The sequence below is a fragment of the Sturnus vulgaris genome, chromosome 16 (assembly GCF_052056855.1).
Source record: "Sturnus vulgaris isolate bStuVul1 chromosome 16, bStuVul1.hap1, whole genome shotgun sequence".
NCBI lineage: Eukaryota > Metazoa > Chordata > Aves > Passeriformes > Sturnidae > Sturnus > Sturnus vulgaris.
The window spans coordinates 14,090,150-14,115,612 of NC_142258.1; the positions used below are offsets into that span (position 1 = coordinate 14,090,150).

Genomic DNA, 25,463 nt, shown 5'->3' on the forward strand with positions numbered 1-25,463 from the left:
CACCACGAGTTCAAAAATAATCTCAAATCCTTACTCATCTAAATCTCAATTCTGCAAAGTATTCTTGAACTTAGAATTAAAGCCATTGCTCAGACTGCACACAAACAGTTAAAACACAAGCAAGCTTTGTGTGCCACTTCACAGCCACAGTAATTTCTGGAGTAAATAAAAATACTCTTTACTGTAATAGCAAGAAGGAGGAGGATGAGGAGGAGAAACCAGCACGTACTATTTATAGCCCATGGACACAGTTACAACAAACTGATGTCACACACAAATGGACTTCAGCTTCAGAACAAAACCCAACAGGTATTCCCTCCAAACGCTCACAAGAAGAAAGAAAAATGCCATTAAATTCTGCCATTCCTTATCCTCAGTTCTTCAGAGTAAGCTTTTAATTACACCAGTAAGAATACAGAATTATTTTTTGACATGTGGAGGGGAAATGTGCATTGAAACATCTTTTCTGGTTTAAATGTTAATCAAGGTGAAGAATAATCTGCTCGCTACAAAGTAGATTTGGGCATACTTTGTGTAGCCTCTTGTATTGAAATTTTAACCCCATATGGAAATGAGTGAATTTCAAAGTTCCAAAGTGCAACTTTCCAACATAATCTTATTTTTTGCCTGATGGTTGAAGTGTCCTGTTTTCCTTCAGCAAAATATTTTTCACTTGTGGAAGCTGAAATAGGAGAATCACCTCCTTTCACTGCTTCCACTCCTGATCCATTTCTCAGGAAGGCTGACACAGTTTATCAAACTCTATGTAATCTTCCAAGTTTCCTGCACTGTCTTTTTTCTAAAGAAACAGACCACCAGCATTTAGTTTCCAGACCATAACACAGCCTGCTTTGATTTCTGTATGTCCCTCCAATTACAGGATTCCCATTGTAATCACAGCTCACTGTCAAGCACAAATATTAAGTTTATCTTTTAAGTAAGGGCAAGCTAAAAGGTCTTTTCATCAGAAAGGCTCCTGTGAAATCACATCTACATGCATGATTAGAGTCTATTAAGAAAATCACTGTGACAAAGACATTTCCTTCTGACTGAAGGAACCAGGCATTTCGTAACTTCTACACACCAACGTTTCAGTTGGCAGCTTTTCCTCCCTCCCAACATTTGAGTCATTTTTTACCTGAGAATTAAAAACCCCAAACTACAAACAGCAGCAGAAGGATATGTGAATGCAGTCTGAAAACTACAAAGACGTCATCTCAGTTACATCTATCAGTAACGACCTGGGAGTTCCTGTCATTTTGACTAACCTGAAACAACACTGTAAATCGTGCTTTTAATCAATGGCTTCCAAAGGAACTGATGGATCTGTTACTTTCACTCCCAAAACCTTCTTTCAGATAAACTGCTTAGAAATAAACCCCACTCTAATAACAAAACCTGAAGAATTACAAGACTTTAACTAATATAACTGATGACAAAAACCTTAAATGTTTGTGGTGTGTTATCACAGTAAAAGATAATGGCACAATTCTGCTCTGAAGAGATCCCATAACACTTAATTTTTGTCAGCTGGCTGATAAGCCAGTGCAAGTGCACAGAGAGGCTTTTGGGTGTGAAGCAGGAGGAGAGGAAACTGAGCTCTGGTTTGTCCCCACCAAGGCTGAGTGCCCTGTTTCTTGCAGCCCCGGAGCCAAACTGAACCTTGATACCTGCAGAAGCCCCAGCCAAGTGACTATCACTGCAAAGATCTTCAATGACATTGCACAACTGCAAACAAGACTTAACTCATTTACTAGAAACAGGAAACAACTCGATTTCAGGTGCCAGGAGTAACAGTTGTGGGAAGTGAGCTTTTTAAGTCACTAAATCTCTTTGACATATCAGCAAACTCATCTGTGGAGCACCACTTTCCACGGTCATGTTTCAAAACAAAACTGCCTTGGAGACTTTCATTTTACTACGACTCAGTGAGTTTTGCTATTATGTGTTTTTCTGTATTTATAACATTCTCCTGTTGTATTATTACAAAAACACATATGTCTCTCCTCAGTAAAAATGCTGTTTTGGTGCTCCTTATTCATCAGAGGACAGAACAGCTACGGTTGAGTCTGTAACGTTATTAGGAGTCCCCTGGAAGTGGGAAGCAGCACTGTTTGGAATACGATTTGGACTGGCTACTGGTGTTTGCCAGAGGCATGGTCTGCTAGGAGACAGGCAGCTTGGCAGCTGAGCACGGACAACTCCGTGGATGAGAAGCAAATTAACTGCAAGTCATGTTAAAACAATTCAGGCAGAATTCAGACAGATTGAGAGCCACCACAGAAACAAACAGCACCAGCAGTTTGCTAAAACACACAGAGCTGCAAAGGAATGAGAACATCTTCAGCTGACTTAATTCACAATCAGCAAGCGTATCTAAATCTGGTACTCAGCAAGAGCAACTGGGGGATCTGTTTAAATAAATAGTTGGCTTCATTTTTTCTCATCACAAATTTTCCTTACCACAGTTTCCTCACAACACTGAGACAAGTAACATAACCACATACACTACGTAAGTCTTGCTCTTTAACACAGCTCATTATTGTATTTAATTTACTCAAGATTAATTTCCAACATCAAAACACCACTCAGTGAGCAAAGCTGTGAATGTGCTTGTTCAAGGCACAAATATTAGACAGACACCCTGCCTGGAAACAACAATAACAAAATTCACTTCTTTTATAGCTCAACATTAAAAAGCCCCAAGACAAAGGGTTATTCTCTTGGTATAAATTAAAAATTATTTTACTGTTTTCTGAAGTTCACTTCTGGTAAAAGCTCCTCCTCCTCTTTAATCAGAATCTCCTCTTACTGAAGCATACACTGCCATGTGGCTATTCCGACTGGAATAAAGTTGAAAACATGCACTGTCCAAACAAATTAGGCCAACACCATTTAGAGGAAAAAACTGTTCTGCACTCATAGGCAAAAATCCAGCAGACCAGATCTAGTTTTGCATAGTTAGTGATTGTTTTGAGTCTGTTCAGGTTTTGATGCCAATCCCACTGCTGGTACCAACTTCCAGTGGGGCTTAAATACATACACAGAGGTAAGGAAAACTCACGGCTTGCACACAGCACTTGGAACTCTGTATCTAAACTCCCTGCTACCTCCTGGAATACCACACTGCAAGATCTGCCAGCCAAATCAGCTTTTCCATCAGTTTCTCCCTGTACACAGGTTCTATTTCGTATCAATATAAGCATTTTCCTTCAGGGTTTTCAAAACAGGTAGACTTAAGTTACTCGAAATCTTCAATCTTCAAAAAGGCATCCCAAAAAAAACCCCAAGCAACCATTAATGTTGTAAACCTCATAACTAGGTATGAAAATAAACAACCATTTTCTTCTCATCTCTTTATAGGTTCAGTCTGACCAAACAATTTAATCTTTTTTCTAAGGCATACAGAGCCCAATAACGTTTAATTAAACTGTGCCTGCCTTTCAGAAGGAAAGCTGAACTTGAGGTAGGTTTAATGGTTCTATAAAGAAAAATACTTTGAAAGAGCCTCCAGCAAGCTGTATCTTCACTGTAGCTTAACAGCAAGGCCTTCTGCAGATTAATCAGCCATGGCACAACTCCAGATTTTTTCCTTCATTTCTGCTGCTGGGTACCAGAATATGCTTGTTGGAGTGATAGGACTCTAAAGTTACTGAAGAAAAGGTCCTTCCTTTTACAGAATTGTGTGAGGAGGCATTATAGCTTGGAAACACAGGGAAAACACTCAAAGTCCTCTCATCTGAATGGGACTTCACCACTTCTTAAGGGAAAGAGTATAAGCACCAGTTAGGGGAATCACTGTTAGGAAAAACTGCTAACACAGGGCAAAAAGGAAGCTTGAGAACCATACAAAATAAATGGGAATTTCTCAACATTTTCTTCTAACTTTCCTCAGGCTTTGACAGCTGTACTAGGACAGGGGGGATGCATCTCAGCAAGAAACTCTCTAAAAACTCATGGAAAGAAGCACAACTTCAAGCCCTCACCAGCCACAAAGAACAGGAAGGTTTCATCTCCTTCACTTGGGAAAGATGAGCTCCCACAGCAGTGTCAGGCATGAGCCTGTCTCCAATGAAGGGCTCATTCCCATGGAAGCAATGACCATCTGCTGAGCTTTGCTACTGCTTATCACATCCAACAACCAACAACCTGTAAAAAAAACTGCTCTAGCAAGATGTTCTAGATGGTTTGAACACGTTTTCTGGACTTAATGGATTCAACAAAAAACAAGGTACAACACAAAAGGACAGTTTATTGCTGCTGGAAATGACTGTGACAAGATGATCTGCTCCTCTACTCCCATCAAGTAATAATTGCTCAAAAATGAATCCTTTCCTCTTTAAAGCCGATTTCCTAAGGAACTTCAACCCAGTCCAATAAAAATTCTCCTTGTAGTGTCATCCAAGAAAACAGGACCACAAAGCCACATTTGCAAGCAAAATTCTTACAGGAAAAGACACTGGCAGTGAAGGGAGCAGAGACAGACACAGTATCATGGAACAGAAGGTTTCTCAGAGCTTTACAGGTATCTCAGCAAGTCAAAATCACAGATCTTTGAGAGTATCATGTGAAATATATGAAATCTTGGCTCACATTTCTATAGACTGAGGAAGTATTTCACTTTCATCTCTCCGTGCCAATGGAAGAATAATTGTCTTGATATGGGCACCTTCTTGCTCCCTGACACTGGGAATTCGTTATTTTCCACTCCTGTTTGAATAGGTTAGGGGTAAGGTTTATCCCCACCTTTGGCTCATGCAAGCACAGGAACATGAGCTTCAGTCATCCTGCTCAGTTCTGCCTTAAAATAGCAACTCCAGACCAAAATTAACAATCATGGCTGATGATGATCCAGATGAAATGAGTCCTTGCAATTTCTGAGATCAAGTGAAGGGACTAGATTCTAGATATTTTTCCTCCTTTTTCTCTTAATAGAAAGAATGCTTATATAAACACACCACAAGAAACAAAACCAGAAAAAGGAATGGATTGATTAGTCACATACTAAAAAAGGATTAGAACCAACCACCACAGAAGCAAGGTCTTGCCCAACAAAACTGGTCCTAAACCACAAAGGGTCACGAGTTCCCCACACTGCATATAAACACACTGAATTGAGAAAAATGGGCTACTGAGCTGTACTTGAACAAGGTTAGTCAGAGAGGCACATCACTTATTTTTAATGGAATTAGAAGATCTTGCCTTAAAAAGTTCTTTTAGGTATTTTTTCTGCATTTTTATTTCACAGCTCTTTCTTTCCCTTAGGATATTGCTACACTCATCACCTAGAAAATTTCCTTCCAGCCTTGATACAGTTCTTCAAGTAGAATGGCAGCTACATTTCAAGCCTTTGAGTCAAGTTGGGCACATTCACTATTAGGTAGATCAGCTGCCTCACCACTTTTATTACAGCTCTTTAAATCTTTTAAGCTGTACACATTAAGTGGTAAACACCAGGGAATCAGGAGGTAAAAAAAACAAACTAACCCACATTTTCCTCCAGCAGAAATTTCAGTTTCAGAAGAACAGACAAACTTACTGAAGTGTTTCTTTACTTTTCTTAAAAGCTTTCCTGAAGCATCAATCAGAAAAAGCTAAGACACAATCATGGCTGATAATCCTATTAGGATAATAAACTGGGGGATGGGGAGAGATTGGAAAATGATACCAATCCTCAAATGCCAACTAAGGAAAATGGCAAAAACAGAGAACACTGCTGCTTGGCACAAGAAAATTCGGGGAGCAAATATTTGTTCCAAAATGGAAACACAAAATCTTTGTGTAAAACACTGAGCTCACCTGGTCTCTTGACTAAGAAAAATAAAAGTATACAAAGTAAAACTTCTTTAAAGAAACACAACGCTTTTAAGCTTCATCTTATTCAACAAGAGATGGAACCCTGGAAAACACCACTTTTCCTGTTTTACTTGGCCAAGTTTTAAAAATTATTTTCTTTTAAGTGCACCTTCAACAAAGCACCATTTTATCACTTATGCACTGTCAGTGAAACAGTCCTTCCACTATTTTTTACCAACGTATTCCTTGCTCAAACCAACTTTACTTTGCTTCTTGCACATCTGTAAACTGGGTCCCTTTCCTGAGCTGGTGAATCCATTTGCAGCTGGCAACAGGCTAAGCCTGAAGTCCTTGAAATCTGGAATTTGCCCAGGATCTGGCCTGTTCTTTACCAGAGGTGGGTTTGTTTAAAATAAATCAAGACCTCACAGAACCTCCCCCACCAGGCTCACACAGACTGTCAGCAAGTCTTTTGCTTTGGGGTAGTTCTACTTTAGTTGGTTCACATAGAAAAAATAGTAGTTTCACATAAAACTGAGTAGTGACTAGGAAAAATCTACTCCCAAGAACTTCACAGAGTAAGTTCACAGAAATAAGTCAGATAAATAAAATTCCTCACTCTTCCCACAAATTTAATAGGAAAACAAAAGAAAGATAAGCTGACTCTATTTCAGTGCAGACCAATCAGCTCCCACATAACAAAATTATCTGTCTCCAGCCTCCAAAACACGTATATCAACTTTCAGATGCTCTGACCTTCACTCATAACACAAGTATCTCTTCCTTAAGCACAAGCATCTCTTCACTGCAGAGAATGCTTTTGATGGTTTTTATTTAAAAAAAAAATAAATTAACTATATAGTACTCCACAGTGATGTGAGCACCTCTTCAGAGTACAGGACACACACTTTCATGTCAGAAAACGCAATTTTTTCAAAAATTACTAACACATCAATAAATTAACATTTACACGTTAATAAACTACAGTGACAACAGCTACTGATGTATGAATAGATAAAATATCAGAGATAAAAATTGACCTTTTTCTACATATCAGAACATGGTGGGTTTGCCATCAAAGTTTCATGAAGGAACTGTACCAGAACAACCCAGACAAGAGATAAGGCACAGAGCAGGAGGAGCAGCAGCCAAAACACTGCTCTAAGCTCACACCTGGAAAACAAAGAACTAAAAAGCAGTAACTGTATCAAGCAGGGAGCCAGAGCAGTGCCCCCCTGACAGAGGCAGATACTCCCAGGCATACATTCCCTGCCCTGATCCCCAATGGCTGCCAAATTAGGCTCTTGCCTTTCACAATTTGCATTAGCTTGGCCAATCTATGTGAAATTTGATGTTTCCAGATCAGTTCCTCCATATATAAAAAACATTTGCTGCACAGGTGCTGACAGTGGTCCTTGACAAGAGGAGCAAGTGCTACACCTCTCCCTTCAATCTCCAAGTGTTCACATTGCTTTAGAAGATGGTGTTGTCTGGCAGCTAAATTGAGGTCCCGCACACGAGAAATCATCTGCTTCCTTTCTGCAGGATTATTCTACTCTTTTCTAATTCACCATGCTAAGATACTCTCCAACTTTTAGCTTCCAGGATGTCTTTTTCAACAAGTGCTTTCATTTTTGATTACATGAGAAGTACTGCTTCAATTATCTCCATTTCACAATATCACTGGTGACTGAAATGGGTAACTACAGACTCAAGAAAGCATATCCTTTAGTTCTGTCCCAGGAAAGGATCTACTGTCTTTCCTAAACACCTGCATGGAGAAAAACAAGTGCAATAAATAGAATACAGTAAATGGCATGTACATACTTTAGTAATTGCTCCTGTCTGTGCTGTGTTCAGCCCGGTGTGCCCAGCCATCTGTGGAGATACTTGGGTTAAAGTCTCTGCCAGCACACTGCCTGCATTCCCCTGCATGGCAGGGGCAGAATATTGCATTCCTGCTCCCCTTCCTCTTCCAGCTGCCCCAAGAGATCCATTCATTACCTGCCCTTGTCCTTGCTGAGGCTGATTCATTAAACTGTGAGCAGAATTACTGTTGAGAAGGCTCTGGTGTGTCTGACTGAAATTAGTATTCATACATATCCCAGGTCCAGTCTGTGATGTTGCAGGGCTGCTCGTCACCATTCCCACTTGTTTTTGTGCTTGAGAGTTCAGAGTTTGGGATGCAGGTGTGGTAGGTCCAGAGGTGCTGGCTGCTTGCTTGGCCAGGCCCGGAGCAGAGGAGTCCCCCGGGTTCAGAGGGCTCTTACCCATGGCGCTCAGATTGCCGATGCTGGCGCTGTTCGGCTGCCCTTGGACCGGAGCACCAACCCCCTGCGGCACGGGGCTGCTCGAGTTCACATTGCCAATTCCTGGGGTTAAGGAAGAGCTGCCGCTTCCCCTCAGAAGTTCAGAAAGTTGTTTGTGTTTGGAAGCCGCATCTGGAACGAGGTTCCCACTGCTGTTTAAAAGGCCCAACTCGCCATTGGGGATCAGCTCATCAGGAAGATCATTTTCCAAGTCAAACAAAGATCCGTAATCTACAAGTTAAAACAGAAACGTGGGTGAGAAAACATGACAAAGGAGTAGCTAAAATATTTATCTTTGCTACTTTGTAACAGTGTTAACAATGACAGGCATTCAGGATGTCTTTACCCAAGACTAAGAAGTGAGGTGAACTCCCGAGCCTTTCAGAGCAGTCATCACACACAGAGCCAACCATGCACGGTACAGCCCTGGCCCATAAACACCTTTTCTGGCAAGAATTTTGATGAAACAAAGCTTAAGAAAACTAAGGTGGCATGAACACAATGATCTAATCTAACGCTTAAATTTCCCTTGTTTTGGCTAAAAGATGAGGGCAGAAATAACAACAGACTTTTTTTTTCCTATTGATTTACTCTCCCAAAAGAGCAATTACATCACCTTTTCCAACCTCCTCTGTAATCCCAAGCCACCGCATTTCAGCCAGCAATTCTACCTCAACCCTGTCATTTATGTGTGCACGTGGCCAAAGAACATCTTCCAGCACTGGTTCAAAACTTCACCAAAGAAGAACAATGATTTCCTCAGCAGTTTGATCCCAGTCTCACATATAAAGACATTTAAGATCAGTTTCTAGTCATTGATTTGTACCATGATCTGCTACCTCAGAAGATCCCGAAAGGCACTCGGCATTTTCTCCTTGTAATGCCTCTTGAATCGAGTCACTGCTCAATTCCTGAACAGCTCAAATAATTCAAATTGCTCTGTAAGTGCCCAGCCCTCGTTTATCATGCCCAATATTGACAGAGGTAATCCACACACTCTCCAGATGAGCAAAATAAATCAATCAAATCTTCATTAAGCCACTTGAAGGAACAGCTCTGCCTGGCTGCAACATCCAGTCTAATAAAAAAGTGGTGGGCCTTTTTTTTTTTTCCTTTAAAGGACCAACTCAGGTTCACTAAAATATTTTATTGCACATGACAAGCAGCATCTGTGTAACAAGGTTACTTTAGTATGCAACTAAAAACCAGAGCATTACTTCACTATATATAGGCACTTCCAAGTGAAAATAAAAGTTATGTATTTGAAGACATAAGGACAGGCACATACAGCAATATTTATAAACATCTGAGCAGACCAGCCTCAATACACCACTGTAGCTGTTCAAACATTCAGCACATCTTGGAAGAGTTTTCCAGTCCAAGGATGTGAACTAAAACAATCACTTCTCACAGTAACATAAATGTGTGAAAACTTTATTTTGCCCCCTAAGCCAGCCCTGACAAACCCCAGTCCTTCACACTGAGCAACATGTCACATTTTTTCCAGGTTAGAGCAAAGAAGAGTTCTTTACTAAAGAAGGATATTCCAAAAGCTTCATTGTTTTAAAGTTTAATTTGCTCTTCAACCACAAAAAGATGGTGCAAGACCCAGGCTGCAAAAATGATGTAAGATGGTACATTGAAAAGAAACAACAAACCTCAAGCAACATATAAACTGTATCACAAAGCACAGATGCATCACCAAGCCCTCTCAGAACACTTTAATATCATGCATTTCATCTGCATGTGCATTTTAATTCAACCTAACCAAAGAAAAATTAATAAAAATGGTCAGACTTGCAATGACTAGTGAATTACACAAACAAGTACAGTAAACAAAGACAAAAACATTAAATTCTGGCTGTTTTGAGGTGCTCAAAGCACCACGTCCTTCAGGGATCCACAGCCTGCCATCATCACCTCCTGGAGTCAATAATCCCTCCAGGACTGCGTGATGTCGGCCGTGACAAATACACCCTGCTCAGAACAGAGCCCCTGCTCCCTTCCAAGGAAGGAACAAGCTAGCTAGCATTTCATTTAGCAAGGTTCATTAAAGTACTTTTAATTGCTCTTACTTGCTGCCTTTCCCTTCAGATCTTTAGTTCATCTTTCCTGCTCGTCTTCTAGAAAAATTCCTGGTGTACCTTTGACTCTGTGATCACTTCATCTCTCCTCTTTCCCACACAACCTCTCCACACTGCCCATGCTGCAATCTGCCACTTCCTGTGCGTTTTGGTTCTTCTTTTTCTCTTCTCTTCCAAGATTTCCCTACCTGAGCCCAGGATGCTGGGAGGCTCTGGGAGGCTCTGCCACTGGTGGCAGCTGCAGCTGGAGCCCGACCAAAGCCATCACCAAGGATGAGACAAGGGGCCAGGGCTGAGGCTTTGTCTTTGCTAAACTGCTCTCACCACCCCAGCTCTCCCCACCTTCAAAGTTTTACAGTGCTTGCTCACACAACTTGTGTAAATCCCACAAAAATGTGTTCTTCCAAGCTTCTGCACCAAAACTGTTCATATTTCATGGACAATAGATGTGTGGGTGCAGGGATAGGAGCAGAGAAGAAGAGACAAAATATGAAGGGGGAAGATGTAGCTGTGGCTTAAACAGTAGTTTTTTCCAGCTGTATTTCAAAATGGGATGGTGGAGTATAAATGCTCAATTTGTTTTTTTGCTTGGCTGGCTGGACTCTCTCAGTCTTGCCAGAGCCAAGAACTGGAAATGTTTTTGCAGTTTACAAAAAAGAGTGAAGAAAGCATTTGGGAATACTGCCACTTAAAACCTGAAGTAATCTACCACTCCTAAGCTCCTGTAAGAAGGCTGTACATTAAGGTTAGACATGGAAAATGTACAGCTCTGCCAGCAGGAAAATAAAAAGCAGGTAAACAACTTAACACAATGGTCCTGTAAAAATTCACCAAGAATTCAATTGTTCATGCAACGATTAATCATCTTCTTTTATATTTCATCAGAGTCATGCACATTAAAAACAGCAACACAAGGCACATTTTACAACGGTTATAAAATACAACAGAAAACAAAAATCTACTTGAGCATGTCTGCAACAAATCCATAAAGATAAGAGATTGTCTTGGCAGTTATAAAAAGAATAAATATATTTACACACATATAAAAATCTGCCATAATAAGAACACGGCCCATTTCTACCGACAGAGAAATGAAAAGCAACTGCAGTCCCTCCATCCTCATAAGAAGAACAGAATTGATCCCATTCTCAATGCTTCAACTGCTTCTCAAAGGCAGCTACCAGGAGGCCAAAAACCAAGGGATGCCTCTACCTTTACTTACATGCAGTCACCTGAAGCAATGGTCAGGGGCCTTTGCTGAGAAGTCTCATGGAGCTTTAACCTGCTCCATCCTCAGACTGCCAGGTACCCAGCACACAGAGCAGGAGAAGTGGTCTGGATTTTAAAGGAAAACACATTCCCTAAACCCATAAGGCACATAGCTCTAATTCAGTGCTCAGGAAGCAGCAGAGCTGACTAAGGCTGTGGAGATTCACCTTGTCGTGTCTTGTCTCTAACACAGCACCTCTGATCCTAAACATCACACCTTTCATTACCTCTGTCACATAAACCCCAACGTCCTCTTAACAGCAGAGCACCAAAAAACCAGAGATTATGTTTTCTGGAAGGCATGGAAAAGCACTAGGCAAGTACCACACCCCCACTCTTTCCAAAGGGCTCCTTTTCCAATTTGAGCATTCTGCATTCTTTGAGCAGCTATTTTCACACATAGAAGATAACCACACTTGAGACACTTTCTCTCCTAATTTCAGTCTTATGAGCTTAAATGTCACAGTTTTCTGCTTTTCTGGACAACACTTTCAGCAACTGGAATTAAAAAGTTCTGTTTCCTTCTAGGCCTTTTCAGAAGAAAAAAAACCCCAAAACTGTGCTGCATCCTGAAGTCAGAACATTCTCATCTGTACAACTGCTTGAGACTGTTACCAGGAGACTTCCCTAATATACATATTCAATCAATTAACTTGTTTCAATGTCACCATTTTCTCCCCTTTAGCTCAGCCAGCAGAGGTGACAAACATCCTAAGGTGTTTCATTATGTGTCTTATTATCTCAAATGTATCTCACAGCAAGAAGGAGGAGAAGTATCAAATTCAGTTTCATTTTTCACAGCATAATCTTTGCCTGAGACGTGACTGGGAGTTTTCCTGTCACAAACTGACTGCTCGTGGCATGGAGCAGACACTGAAGTCCACCACACAAGCACTATTTTCACCATGCCTTTCTTTCATGCCAACATAGCTGTTACATTTCAGTGAGCCCAATTTTGTTTTGTAAGGCTTCTTTCAATCATGCCAGACCCCAGCAGACAAAGCCTCAACAGTTCAGAGCTCCAGCCATTCCCTAAAATTCACTGTCAGGTAGCTCCCCTCAATAGCCACACTGTGTGGCACAGTCAGCAATTACCACGTCCACTCCAACTTCCTTTCAAGGTTTGAGGATTCTGTAATTTATTGTTTCACAAAAGACAATTATTGCATTTAATATTATAGAACAATTAACTCATTCATGGAAAATCTAAAATTTCCGGGAAGGAAACTAGATTTGTGTCTTTCCCTAACAAGATATGGAAATCTTGGGAACTGACATGCATCTGGCCTTGACTTTCAGCAGAGTAGCATCACTTCTTCCAAACACAATGTTTAACAACCAGGTTGAGAATGATGGTGATTAGGGACTCATTGGGTTAAGAAGACACTGATGGCTAGGTGGAGAATGGTGAGAAGGAATGAGAGATCCAACATCGAGGATCTGGAGGAGTCTCAACAATTTATGGCTTGAATAGTAAGAGATTTGAATATTTAACTAAATTTCTACCTGCCTGACCGTTTAAACTACTTGCACTGGGGATGAGAAAGGAATAGTCTGGGTCACTCATTGCTAAGTCACTGGACTGGTCACAACTCAATTATGTTGATATGAACCTTACCTTTTGAAATCCTTGGGACTCATCATCACAGCCCTCTCTTGTTGACAGGCCCACAGGCACTCGGGTTGGAAGGGACATCGGGTCTGCCTGCAGCCCAGCCCTCCACCTCCTCTCAAAGGACACAACTCCAGCCCCCAATCTCCAGAGCAGCCCTTCACTGAGCTCATTCCAGCTCCTCCATGACCTTCCCAGTGATGGATAGGAGGCTCAACAGTCTGGAGCTGACTATATTGTCTTTTAACCCTTTTTGAAAATGGGTTCAACACTTGCCTTCTCTCTCGCTTTCCTATGGCTGGGATTTTAGAGACAGCTCCTAATATCTCCTCCAACCCATTTTGCTAAGACTTCAGCAATTAAGTGACTTTTTAAAACTGAAGCTTGTTACACAAACAAATCATGAAACAACTGAAAGAAAAAAATCAGTTCTCTTCTAACCTCTACTGCAATACTACCTGTATTCCTGACTCAGCTCCTGACACCAGCTCCACCAGGAGACACACGAGCCAGGATGGGGAAAATGCACATATCCACATCCTTTATGCCACCACTAAGGTGTGATAACAACTACCACCTCATACAGGAAAAGCCACCTGTTCTCTCCCTGTCCTCCTCACCTCCATGAAAAGAGAGTAGTATAAACTGAGATCCTTCCTCGTCACACCAGGTTTAGTCCCCAGCCTCTTTCTCCACTTCTGTGTTTTGTATCATGATGTCATAACCTCAAGGTTCTCCCTGCTGTGCTTGTCCAAGTTGTCTCCACCATCTCTCTTTTGCTGTGCTCATAGTGACAACACAAGCTAAGTTAAAAATCTAGAAAAATCTGAGATACTGGTTTATTTCAGAAATAATTGGTGGGTTTAGGGATTATTCTACCCTTTCATAAAAATAAATTACATATTACTTGAACGTTTCCCTATCAGTTACAAAGTAGTATATGAGAGCACATTAAATGGCCCTTGCACCTGGCACTAAGGTTTATATAAAGAAGCAAATATGAGAAATATTCAGATAAGAAGCTAGTCTCTAATCTCTTCCCAGAGGCCAGAGGGGAATAAAGCCAAGGTAACCCCAAAATGCATGGCAGATGCAGCCGAGTGCTCACTCTGGTTTGCCCTCAGAAGCATCAGATGGCAAATGATGGATTGCCTTTGCCTTCCTCTGCCCCTCCCCAAAAACCATTCTTCCTCTTAATTGTTTCCCAAGGTATCTTCACTATTTTGACACAGTTGCCATGTCGGCTCTTGTGAATAAGCTTAAATCCCACCCAGCAGCATCGACAAGACACACATGGCTACTGTCCCAGTGCACATGGCTACCAGGCTAACCCTCTTACAGACCAGAAGGCTTCAGTAAATTTATTTACCATAAGGGACAGAAGGAAGAAGAAGCAATCTGCATATGGACTGGGAGACATCACACTGGGAACATCAGCTTCTCATTCACAAAATCATCCTGATGAAGATTAAATACTTTAAGGTTCTTGGAGCACATTAACAGAAGCGAGACTGCCTTCTCATCCTATCACAAACACACACATCGTGCCTCTTGCCCAAATTTAACAGCTGACAGAACATTTAAGTTCAGAATGACCCTTTTAAAAGGAATCATCTGAGAGTCTGGTAATTAGTAATGGGCACTTGCTTAAGTCAGCATGAAATGCACAGTCTGTACCAAGCCAGTGTCTGCCTTGAGATGGCTCCCACAGCTTCCCTTATGGCTGTGCCACCCTCACTGCCCACCTGCAATCAGCACATAACACACAAGGACACGAATTATCTTGACAAATAAACTTTAGCTGTGACATTCCCTGGCCAGAGACCTCTTAGTGAATATATTGCCAACACAGGTGGTTCAGATTTTGAAGTGCTCAGTCCCTCATGCTCCCCACAATGACAGTGTCAGTGGTGAGAAGTCAAGTTCAGTTCTGGCTCAGGAGCTCCCTTCAGCCACACGAGTCCTTCTATGAAAATTCCCACCTTAACACAGCTTCAGCAGAACCACAGAACAGGCCTGTTCTGGAAAGACTGAAATACATAAATACGTACTTGAAGTAATAGTATGAAACAAGGAAAAAAAACTAAACAACTTCACTATGAAACAGGCAAGCCTAGAGTCTCCTCTGTGATGTACAAAAGCTGCAGGAAGTACATATTCCATTCTTTAAAATGCCACTTTTCCCTCCTTATTTGTGATACCAAATTTAACTGTCTTCTGCTTGGCAACTCAAATTCAGCTGTGCAAAGACATACAACCAAAAACAAACCAAACATACACGAGGAAGCAACAGCAGGCTGGCACTTAAAACTAACATTTTTGTATATTTATGTCTAAAAAAGCTTCTAACTGTAACTGACAATACAAAAAAACCCAACTCCCTCATGAATCTTTTACTTTAAAGCACTGATTTCAGTGAGATGAGACTGTTTTGAACCATTTTCATTAATACTTTCCTTTTGGGACTTTATGAACTTAGGAAAAAACTTCACAGCTATTCCAAGCCAGACTCGTACTCAGTACTTACTCAACTCAAGCCACTTGGTAATTTCCCCATCCCATTTCTCCATGAGGTGACACTTCACAAGAGATGACATAGAACTGATGTCATCAGCAACACCCACTAACCCAGCTACTGAAGTAGTGGCAAAGCTGGGCAGAGCAAGAGAGCAGCTCGTGTTCTCCTGGTGACACACACGGACAGGGGTTGCAATCTAATTTTTATTTTTATAAATAATTTAATCTAATATTTTATTTTAATCTAATCCCATTTTACTTCTCACTCTGCAGCAGGAGGTCTCCAGCTCTGATTCCTATCTCTGCTGTGTCCAACTACAGCAGGAAAATGACTGGGGTATTGGGAGGAACAGACATCCAGGGAAGAACGACTGCTTTTCCCAATGCTGTCTTCCCAAAGAAGCTTTCACAGCACTAAAAGTGACCTGCAGGGAAGTGGGGGATTATTTTACAGACTTACAGATGTATAAATAAAAATATATCCACACACAAACTGTAAACCAAATACACTGTATTTATCCAGTGTCAAAAATAAGATCCTGATTTCTCAATGGCAGCAAATAAGAAAGCAGGAAAGGAAGAGTACGTTAAGAGATTTAGATTATGAGTTGTAATTATCACTGCTAATAGAAGTTGCAGTTTTCTTTTAATTCACACTTATGATTCTGCAAAATACTTAATAGTATTTATCGAAGCATCTTTATTAAAGAGTTTTCAAATAAACAATTTAGGTTCTCTCTGTATCTTAAGACATCTGAGAAGACAGATGGAAAACATCACATATGTTAAAAGGAAGATTTACAAAGCAAAAATTCTTGAAAGTGTAAACCAAATTAGGGTGGAAGTGTCAGATTTCTAAGTTATCCCTCATGTTTTTTCACTGTATAAGAACAAACTCCAGAATTTTTCAAATTGGGTTTTTCAACTACCCCCTCCACCCTGATTTCACAGGTTAACCTGCAGTATCTTGTTAACAGGGTGAGGGTTTTTTTTCATGTTCTTCTCTCTTAGCAGGTAGCAACAGTAAATAAAATATCTAATAAAGAGAAGCACTAAGAATATGTGGGGGTTTTTAATGTGAAACTGTAGGTATAATAAAAAAGCACAGCATGTTGCTGGAGAAATAATTAATGGCACGGGACGATGACATCAAGCAATGTCCAGCCAAAATAAAAAGTGAATAATCTGCAGCAGAAAACTGGGAATAATTTCACAAGCTACCAAGAGATCTCTGGAGTACAGCAAGCACACAGCCTCTATTCCTGCTTGCTGCTGGCAGGCTTCTCTATGCCACAGCATAAGACAGTATTTTCCTAGTTAACTTTAAGTCACTGAAGGGGGAATAAGTTTGAAGTCCCTGGTACATGTGCAATTATCAAAGTATGAATATCAAAAAATAAAGGAATGGGCAAAATGGTAGGACTGTGGATTGTCACATATGATGAGGGTAGCAGATCATCTGCTCAACTTTTCATCCCACACAGACATGAGTGTCAAACTCCTTGGAAAATCCTGTAAAAGCCCACAAACATCGAGAAAGTACACAATACCCTGCTATCAGCAATGCCTCAAGAACTGGTAAGAATTAGCTGTGCTAGACTCTATAAATGAGCCCATTTCTAATCTCACAAATCTCCTGTCCCAGATCACAAATGCTGGTATCAAGTTATGCAGGTCAGTCACTTCAGGTGAAAAAAACTCAACAGTTTATATCAAACTTCTACCTCAAAGTAAATATTTTGCTTGGCATCATCCTCTCCCACCCACCACCCCCACGGTTCCGTGAGTTTTAAACAATATAACTAAGAAGTACTCCACAAGAAACAATATAGCCACGAAATATCCCACCTCGTTTTTCCCATCCAAGATACTTAGGGCAAAAGTACCACAAAACAAACAAACAACAAAAACAAACACAAACAAACAAAAATGACATTCCCATGGAATAATTACAACTGTGCACACTCCTTCACCTACAGCTTTTCAGAAAATGAATTGCTCCCCTAAATTATCTGGCTATAAATGAGAGCATGTGCACCTAATCCTTTTGCTCGTTCCAGGGAGTGAATAAGGAAGGGTGTGTGGAAGTGTGACTCTTACTGCCACAGCACACAGATGACACTCCAGTGCTGCAGGTATCATACAAAACAAGAGCAGACCGATTACACAGGCTTCCACGAAGCTTTTCGGCCACACAGGAATGAACCCTTTAAAACATCCATACTAATGCTTTCACGTGCCCAAACAAAATCTGGGTTTAGATCACCGAGACGTCACTCCATCTGAAGTCTCTGCTAAGAATGTGAACACAAGCTTAGAAAACCTTGCTGTCTTTCCTTAAGCTACTTTGCTTTTGTCCACCTCTTTTCAAACTAAAACCTAAATCCACTGCAATACACCTATCTGATTTTTGGCAGGAGAGCAGGATCAAATCAGGCTGCGCATCCACACGAAAACTCCCTTCTGCGAGGTTCTGTGGCTGGCTGGGAGTCAGCCAGAGATCGACTTATCTCAGCACGTAGGGAGGCACGTGCAACAGGGCCAGCCTTCCCCTAGTGTAAAATCTGGGCCCTGGATGCCAACACATGAGCTGGGAAGAAAACAGGAGTTACAAGGGAGCTTGGCCCACAGCTTTTGCAGCAGCAGCCACGCGGCTTAATCTGTGCAGGATCAGAAGTTACAGAGGAAAAATAATCAAAAATCAACAAAAACCCCTACACAAGGAAGTGTGAAGTGAAAACCTAGCTCTAATGGACTTTGGAAGCTGCTCATCTCACCTTCTTCCCAATTTCACCTACTTTAGGAATTTGTTAACTCCTGCTGCCCTCAGGGACACCTCTGCTCTGGCCCAGATTACGCTGTGTTGTCCCTGGAACTGGTGCAGCACCACAGCAGCAGAAGCTGCAGAGAACACAATAAATGCAGACAGAAGCATGACTTTAGTGAAACCCAGACCCTCACCGAGCTACCTGCAGAAGGGATCACAGTCCAGGGGCCCCTGAACACCTCCAGCTGTGCTGCTGCTCCATTGAGGCACGTTTTTCCCAACCAGCCCGAGAGCAGCTCGAGAACGCCGCCAGGTCTCTGTATATTCTGCTAAAGGACCAACGCCAGCAATGAACAAAACAATCACAACGCTCAGCACTGAAATAACACGCTACCATAAGTAAAGTTACTGTAATTCTACTTTTTGTAGGAGTCCCTTGTTTATTCTGTGGTGCTGGATGAGAACGTCTCACAACAGCCACAGAGAAGACAAATGTTTAGGTATGAAAACGCCTGTGTATCCAATAAAGCAGTAATTAGACAAAAGCACTACTCCTACCTGGCTAGACAAGGAAAAATCTTTCCCACGGACATTTTACCACAGGAGTCAGCTCGTTCAATACAGCACAGCAACGGCAAGCGAAGTTAACAGCCAGGAGTCTTAACCTTCCTTATTGATACAAAGAGCAGCGGGGCAACTGCAAAATGGGACTATCATGAAACTTAACGATGGTCACAGCACCCATTTCTGTTATCCTTTCATCTCTGTGCCCTTCTGCGAGATCAGACACTGGATTTAGCTGCTTAGGTTTAACAGAAAAGGCTGTATTTTCAGAAGGTAAGCAGAACAATTTCAGCGACACAAACTTTGCCCCGGTAAGCTGAGGAGCTATTTTTATCAGAAAGATTAAAGGCAGCTAAAACTTACCCTGACAAAAGGAGTTGCTTAACATCACCGCATCAAAGCATCAAGAGAAATATAAACAAGGAGGAGAGCAGTTGCTTTCTGCCCAGTGTTCAGGCCTGCCATCAGAGCCTCGGGTGAGAGCATTTGCAGGCTTGAGCCGAACTGTTGAGCCAGGCCCAAGGCGGCAGCTGTGAAAGCACGTCCCCCTCACGGCAGTGTGGGGCTACCACTGCCATCGCAACTCTGTTCAACAGAACACAATTCTGTTCAACTCACTGCTCATCCGGGGAAAAAGCCTCAGACCCATCTCCCCGATCACAAAGGCAACTTTCCAGGTTGCAAGAGAACTTTCCCATTTAACCCCCAGCACCAGGGAGCAGCTTGGTTTAGTTCCAGGAGCAAGCATTTGACAGCGATCACTACTCAAACTTTGGATCGCCTACCACAATGCACAGAAACCTTCAGCGATCCTTCAACAAGCAGCATTAACTGCTGGCAACAAACCTAGAAGTGCTTTTCCTAAAAACAACCCTCTCTTTAAGCGCACAAACATGATCCGCACCCTTGGCAGAGAGGTACTTTTGCCTGTGGAACACCAGGAAGATGACAGAACTCCATGGACACACTTGTCCAGAATACAACTTGGGGTTTGCCACCCCAGTGCCCCCCAGCCCCCTGAGCCCTGCAGAACTTTCTGCAGATGTTGCAGTTCACACATCCAGCAGCACACAGAGCTCCCCGAGACACACGAGAACTTGCTGAACAGGACGTAATTAAGACTGAAGCATTCCAGAACAGCCCAAGTGAACTTCAAAAAAGAAAGAAAAAAAATAAAACAAAAAAAAACACCCCACAAACCAAGACACTGGCTACCAGGAGAGTCTAAAATGTCTCGCTGAAGAACTAAAGAGCTGTAAACTGTATTTGCCCTGAGTTACAAAGAGCATTTCGCCGCAACTTGTGTATCAGCCTTCTATATATTCCAGCGCTTCCACACAGGGGATTAACACGGCTCAATCACACACCTCACCTAGATATTCCTTGACAATTCTTATCAGATACTGTTTCTTCCTCGCTTATTTAATTTATTTGCAGGCTGAGAAGAAAAGGTTTCCATAAAAAAACCCTAAAGGACCGAAGCATCTGTAAACTGTTGCCAAATGCAGATTGGGCAAGACGAAAAAACCCACAGAATTTATCAGCTCAATTATAGTAATATTTTTTTTTCAGTCTATGAAAACACAGCAGGCATAGCATGATTAACTTATCACTATCCCTTCCACAAGATTCATTAATCTCTGAAAGCAGAATTTCAAGTCCAACAGACTTTGTGCTCTTCTGAAACCACTCTTTCAGGGATTGAAGGAGTCGGAACACCGAGAGAGGCCAGTCCAGGCACACATGCTTTCGTGAACACACGTGTGTATTTACAACGAGCACACGCTGGCTGGAAATGAGACATTTTGATGCGTTTTATTATCTACAAACCCATCACAATTGAAGAAAAAGGCACGCCAGAGACACTACACGACACAGGCAAGTCGCAGTGACTGCCAGGCTGCCGGGCATTTCGGCATACGAGCAACCCCACAACTTCAATTATCTGCAAATCGTTCGGGGTTTAAACGAAAAATGCTTGAAACAGTTTAAGCCAAATGCCTTAAATGCCTCGGTCACAGGTTGGGAGGTAAAAAGAAAGCACGATTAACTGGAGGGTAGAACGAGATGGTCTTCAAGGTACTTTCCAACCCAAATCATTCTACGACTAAAAAGCTATTAAGGAGTTTTTATTCCGTAGTGTGTCACACACAGGGGCACAGTGAAAACGCCTGTATAGGGCTATTAATTGTGGGTAATCTGTGGGGTTTAAGGAGTACACAGAAACCTCGACTACCCCTCCAAGAAGGCACCTTCAGCTTTAAGCTGAGGGAGGGTAGATTTAGATTTGGTACTGGGGAGAAATTCCTTCTTTTGACGGTAGTGAGGCCCTGGCACAGGGTGCCGAGAGAAGCTGTGGCTGCCCCATCCCTGGAAGTGTCCAAGGCCAGGCTGGACAGAGCTTGGAGCAACCTGAGACAGTGGAAGGTGTTCTCCTTGGCAGGAGATGGAACAAGACGGGCTTTAAGGTCCCTTCCAACCCGAACTATTCCGTGATTGTACAATAAGCAGGATGGTCCGTGCTTCGCGTGCCTTGCCCTTCTCCTTCCCTACCAGCACCCCACTCACCTGTGCACCCCCATCACCCACACCGAGGCACTAAAAACGAAGATGACGGATGAAAAGAAGGGAAACCCAACTCAAAAAACGTCTCTTTCCAACCGCTATTTATAGCCGGGACGGTACTTGGCGTACGGGTCCCGCCCGGTAACTTCGACTGCAGGAGGCCCAACCCACCCCCGCCAGGAACCGCGGCAGGGCGGGCGGTCCCCCCAGGCCCCCCCTCCGGCGGGGCGGTAGGGGCGGAGGGGGTGGGGGGGGAGAACCGCCGTAGAGCCCCGCCCGAGCCACCCCCGCGGCCTTACCTGTGCTATCGCTGGCGGAGAAGCCCGGCGAGTTGAGCTTGGCTCGCTTGGGGTTGGGCGGCCCGTCGAGTAAGTTCTCCGCCATGGTGGCCGAAGCGGCGGAGCCGGTGATCGTTGTCGGGGGGTGCTCGGGGGGGGCCAAGCTCGCTGTCCCCGCTCCTCCGCCGCACGGGAACCCAACAGCGCCGCTCAGTGCCCGGCCGGCCGCCCCCGCTCCCCCATGCCGGGCCGCCGCAGGCCGCAGGGAGGAGGGCTCGGGGCGGGGAGCGAAGGGCCCAGCGCCCCCTCCCTGCCGGCCGCGCTCCTCCCGGGCGCTCCCCCCGCCGCGGTGCCCGGATGGCGGCTCAGGCCGTCACTCGGGGCGCATTCCGCCCCCCCACACGCTCCCCTCGCCTCGCCCCGTCCCCTCCCCTCCGCGGCGGCGGCTTCGCCCCGGCCCCCGCCCGCCGCCCGCCCGCGGCCGAGGTAGGGGAGGGAGGAGGGGGGGGAGGAGAAGAGAAGGGAGCGGGGGGGGGGGGGAACAAAAATTAAAAAAAAGGAAAAAAAATCACCAAAAAGCGGAAAAACGCGCCGACCCCCCAAAAACGCCCCAAAACAATGAGCGCGGCGCGGCGGCGGCGGCGGCTCCCGGTGGCGGCGGCGGCGGTCGGTTGGCTCCGGGCGGCTGCGCCCCGCTGGCTCGAGCCCCCTGTGCGCGTCGGCGGCGCTCGGCGCGGCTGCCCCGTGCGGCGGCGGGGCGGCCCCGCTGCCCCGGCCCGGCCCGGCCCGGCCCGCTCCGCCCGCGCCGCGCTCCGGCTCCGCGACAAGATGGCGGCTGTTGATTCCTCAATTAAAAAAAAAAGTTTTTTTTTCTCTTCTCTTTTCCAGAGCCCTCGGGGGCGGGGCGGAGGCGGGGCCTGCGCGCTGCGTCACCGCGCTCGCGGCGCGGCCCCGCCCTGCCGGAAAGGCGCGCGCGGCGCCGGAAGCGCCCGGCGCCGTCCTCAGTTGCTCCGCTGAGGGGCTCGGGGGTGGCGACCCCGCCCCACACACCGTGCCTGGGGTGCCGTGCGCTCGCTCTCCGCCGCTGTGCCTCGCCTCGGTGCGCTCCGCTACCGCCTCGGTCTCCCCCGTTTGCTTCGGTCGGGGCTCCCCCCGCAGCACCCCCTCACAGCCTCCATTCTCCGTCTCCCCTCAGATGTCTCAGACGCCTCCTCCCGGTGCCCTCTCATAGTCTCCCTAAAGTCCCCTCAGAGTGCTTTTCTTCCTCCTCCAAGTCCTCGCCTCGGTCTTTTCTGTTTGCTCCTGTCGGGGCTCCCCTTCAGGACCCCAGAGCTGTCCCCTCACAGTGTTCCGACTCCCCTCAGATGTCTGTTCCCCCCTCACAGCGTCCTCCGCACTTTCCCCTCAGTCTCACCAGAGATGTCTCAGTGCTCCCCTCACGGCGACCCCTACAAATCTCCCCACAGTCCCCCTTTCCCCTCAGTCCCCTCATAGTGACCCCCACAATCTCCCCTCGCAGTCCCACCATGGACGGCCCATTGGCCCTTCAGGCTCCCCTCAGTCCCTCAGAGCCCTCTCTTCAGTCATTCACCAGCCTTCCCCCTCAGATGTCGCAGTGCCCCCTCACAGTGTCCTCTCCAAATCTCCCCATGATTCCCCCTTCCCCTCTCAGTCCTTTCAGAGTCACCCCCACAATCTCCCCTTTCAGTTCCACCGCAGATGGCTCAATGCCCCCTCACAGTCTTTTTTCCCCTCATACTCCTCAGAACCCTCACCCCAGCTCTTCACTCAATTCCACCACGGATGTCCCCTCTCAGTCTCTCCCTCAGTCGTCTTCAGTTTTCCCTCTCAGACTCCCATCAGTCCCTCTCAGTTCCATTTCCAGTCTGCCTTCTCAGTCTCCGCATGGATGTCCCCTCTCAATGGTCCCCTCACAGTCTCCTTTGTCAGTTTTCCCCCAGTCACCTCTCCACTTCCACTCAGTCCCACAGAGATGATCTCAGTGTCCCCTCCCAGTCACCCCCTGCAGTTTCCCCTCTCAATCCCACTGTGGATGTTCCCTCTCAATTTCCCCCTCACAACATCCCCTCCCATGCTCTCTCTCAGTGCCCTCATGCCCTCAGCGCAGCCACGCACGAGGGCAAGTGTCCCATCGGAGCTGACCCACTCTCAGGCACCAGCATCAAACCCAGCCTCACTTTACAAACACTCTGTCTAGACAGACTTTCCCAGCCCAAAACAGGTTTAGAAGACCGGAGCTCACAAACTTCCATGGATTTCCATACTGGTTCCCAACCTGAGAATCAGGTCCTATAAGCCCCGGTGACGTGTGTGGCAGCAGAGCTCCTTGTACCCAAACTGGTTGCTTGGGGCTGTTTTCATCACCTTCATGTTGGAATGTCCTCCAAGGGCAGCCACAATGGGAGGAGAGGCTGGAGAAGGCTGGACACAATTCTAAGGATGTGCTGACGAGCTCCATAAGCTGAGACGGATTCAACAGCAAAAATTTATTGGTTTAAAGGAGATCTATAATGACAGATTCCTTTGCAAAGAGTAAGTCTGCCTTTTGTTTACTGCAAAACTCGAATTCATTACATTTACTTCTACATTTACATGAATTTCATTACATTTACTTGCAAATTCTGTATTTATTTACATGGTGCCTGTCCTTGCTGAGGTCTGGCTGTAATCACGTGGAGGTCTCTGACAGGCCTCTGCTTCTATCACTGTATTACTCATTAGTTACACAAGTAAGGGCTCTCTGGTTATGCCTGCTTTAATTTCCTTCAAAAGCACTGAGTTCCCATCTGTTTCAGGACGTTTCAGTGTGGAACAGGGTTCGGTGCCTCACAGATGTAAAAGCAGTAGCTCTTGTCCAGCAGCATTTTACTGTGGTATAAAGCATTTATCCAGTTTAGGTTACAGGAAAATATTTTGCTGTTGGAGGTGAGGAGTGGGCGTCAGGTCAGACTCTTAAGGCACAGCCCAGGACAGCAGTGTCTTTTTCTGGCTCGTGCTTCAACTTTGTAACAAGTTTGGTTGGTGTATTTTGAGCTTCATCTTAGATAACTCTTTGTGCTTGCTTTGGCCATTACAGCCTGGGCAACCTGATCTAATGGAAAGTGTCCCTGCCCATGGCAGGGAGGTGGAATGAGCTGGTGTTTAAATTCTCTCAAACCCAAACGAGTCTGTGGTTCTACAATTACATCACTTATGGATATGCTGGAGTGGCTGACACCAGGAGCCCTCCATAGCACTTTGCTCCCCTCATGGCCCCCTTCCCAGCTGCAGCCCTAACTCTGCAGCTCCAGGATAAAGTCAGGATGGAGATTTACCACTGGGGACAGATCCTGAGCAGTCGCACAGCTACTGCCCTTCTCCAGAGGATGTTCGTGCTGCCTGGTGCTAGGCAGCACACCCGTGTTACACCAATACTGCAGCCCTGACCACACAGCTGCTGAGCCAGGGCCATGACAGCCCCAGTGCTGTGACAGCAGCTGCTGTGTCAGTGCCTGTGAGGGAAATGCCATGTACCCACTGTTGGGAATGGAGAGAAAAGCAGAGGATGTATGGAGGCCATGATTAGCTGGGAGAGCTCCTCTGTTTCTACAGCACGTGCCAGGCTTGCCACATCAGTGAAGTCAGAGTGGGGCTGTGAGTCTCAGGAACAGAGTGGGAGGGAATCCTTTACCCCAGGCAGTA

General features: G+C 44.7%; 1 protein-coding gene across 5 annotated transcripts in view; it reads right to left on the reverse strand.

Moving 5' to 3' along the window:
- Positions 1–22,266, reverse strand: part of CREBBP (CREB binding lysine acetyltransferase) — a 96,232-nt gene extending 73,966 nt beyond the window's left edge. For 3 of the 5 annotated variants that reach the window (XM_088174585.1, XM_014892124.2, XM_088174584.1), the window contains exons 1-2: positions 21,783–22,265; positions 7,624–8,336 (exon numbers count right to left, since the gene is read on the reverse strand). In XM_088174585.1, coding sequence (XP_088030711.1) covers positions 7,624–8,336; positions 21,783–21,867 — 798 coding nt within the window. In that variant the 5' untranslated portion in view covers positions 21,868–22,265. Of the gene's footprint in view, positions 1–7,623; positions 8,337–21,782 lie in introns of all 5 variants that reach the window. The other 2 variants (XM_088174586.1, XM_014892127.2) reach the window with 2 other exon arrangements.
- Positions 22,267–25,463: the final 3,197 nt, after the last annotated feature.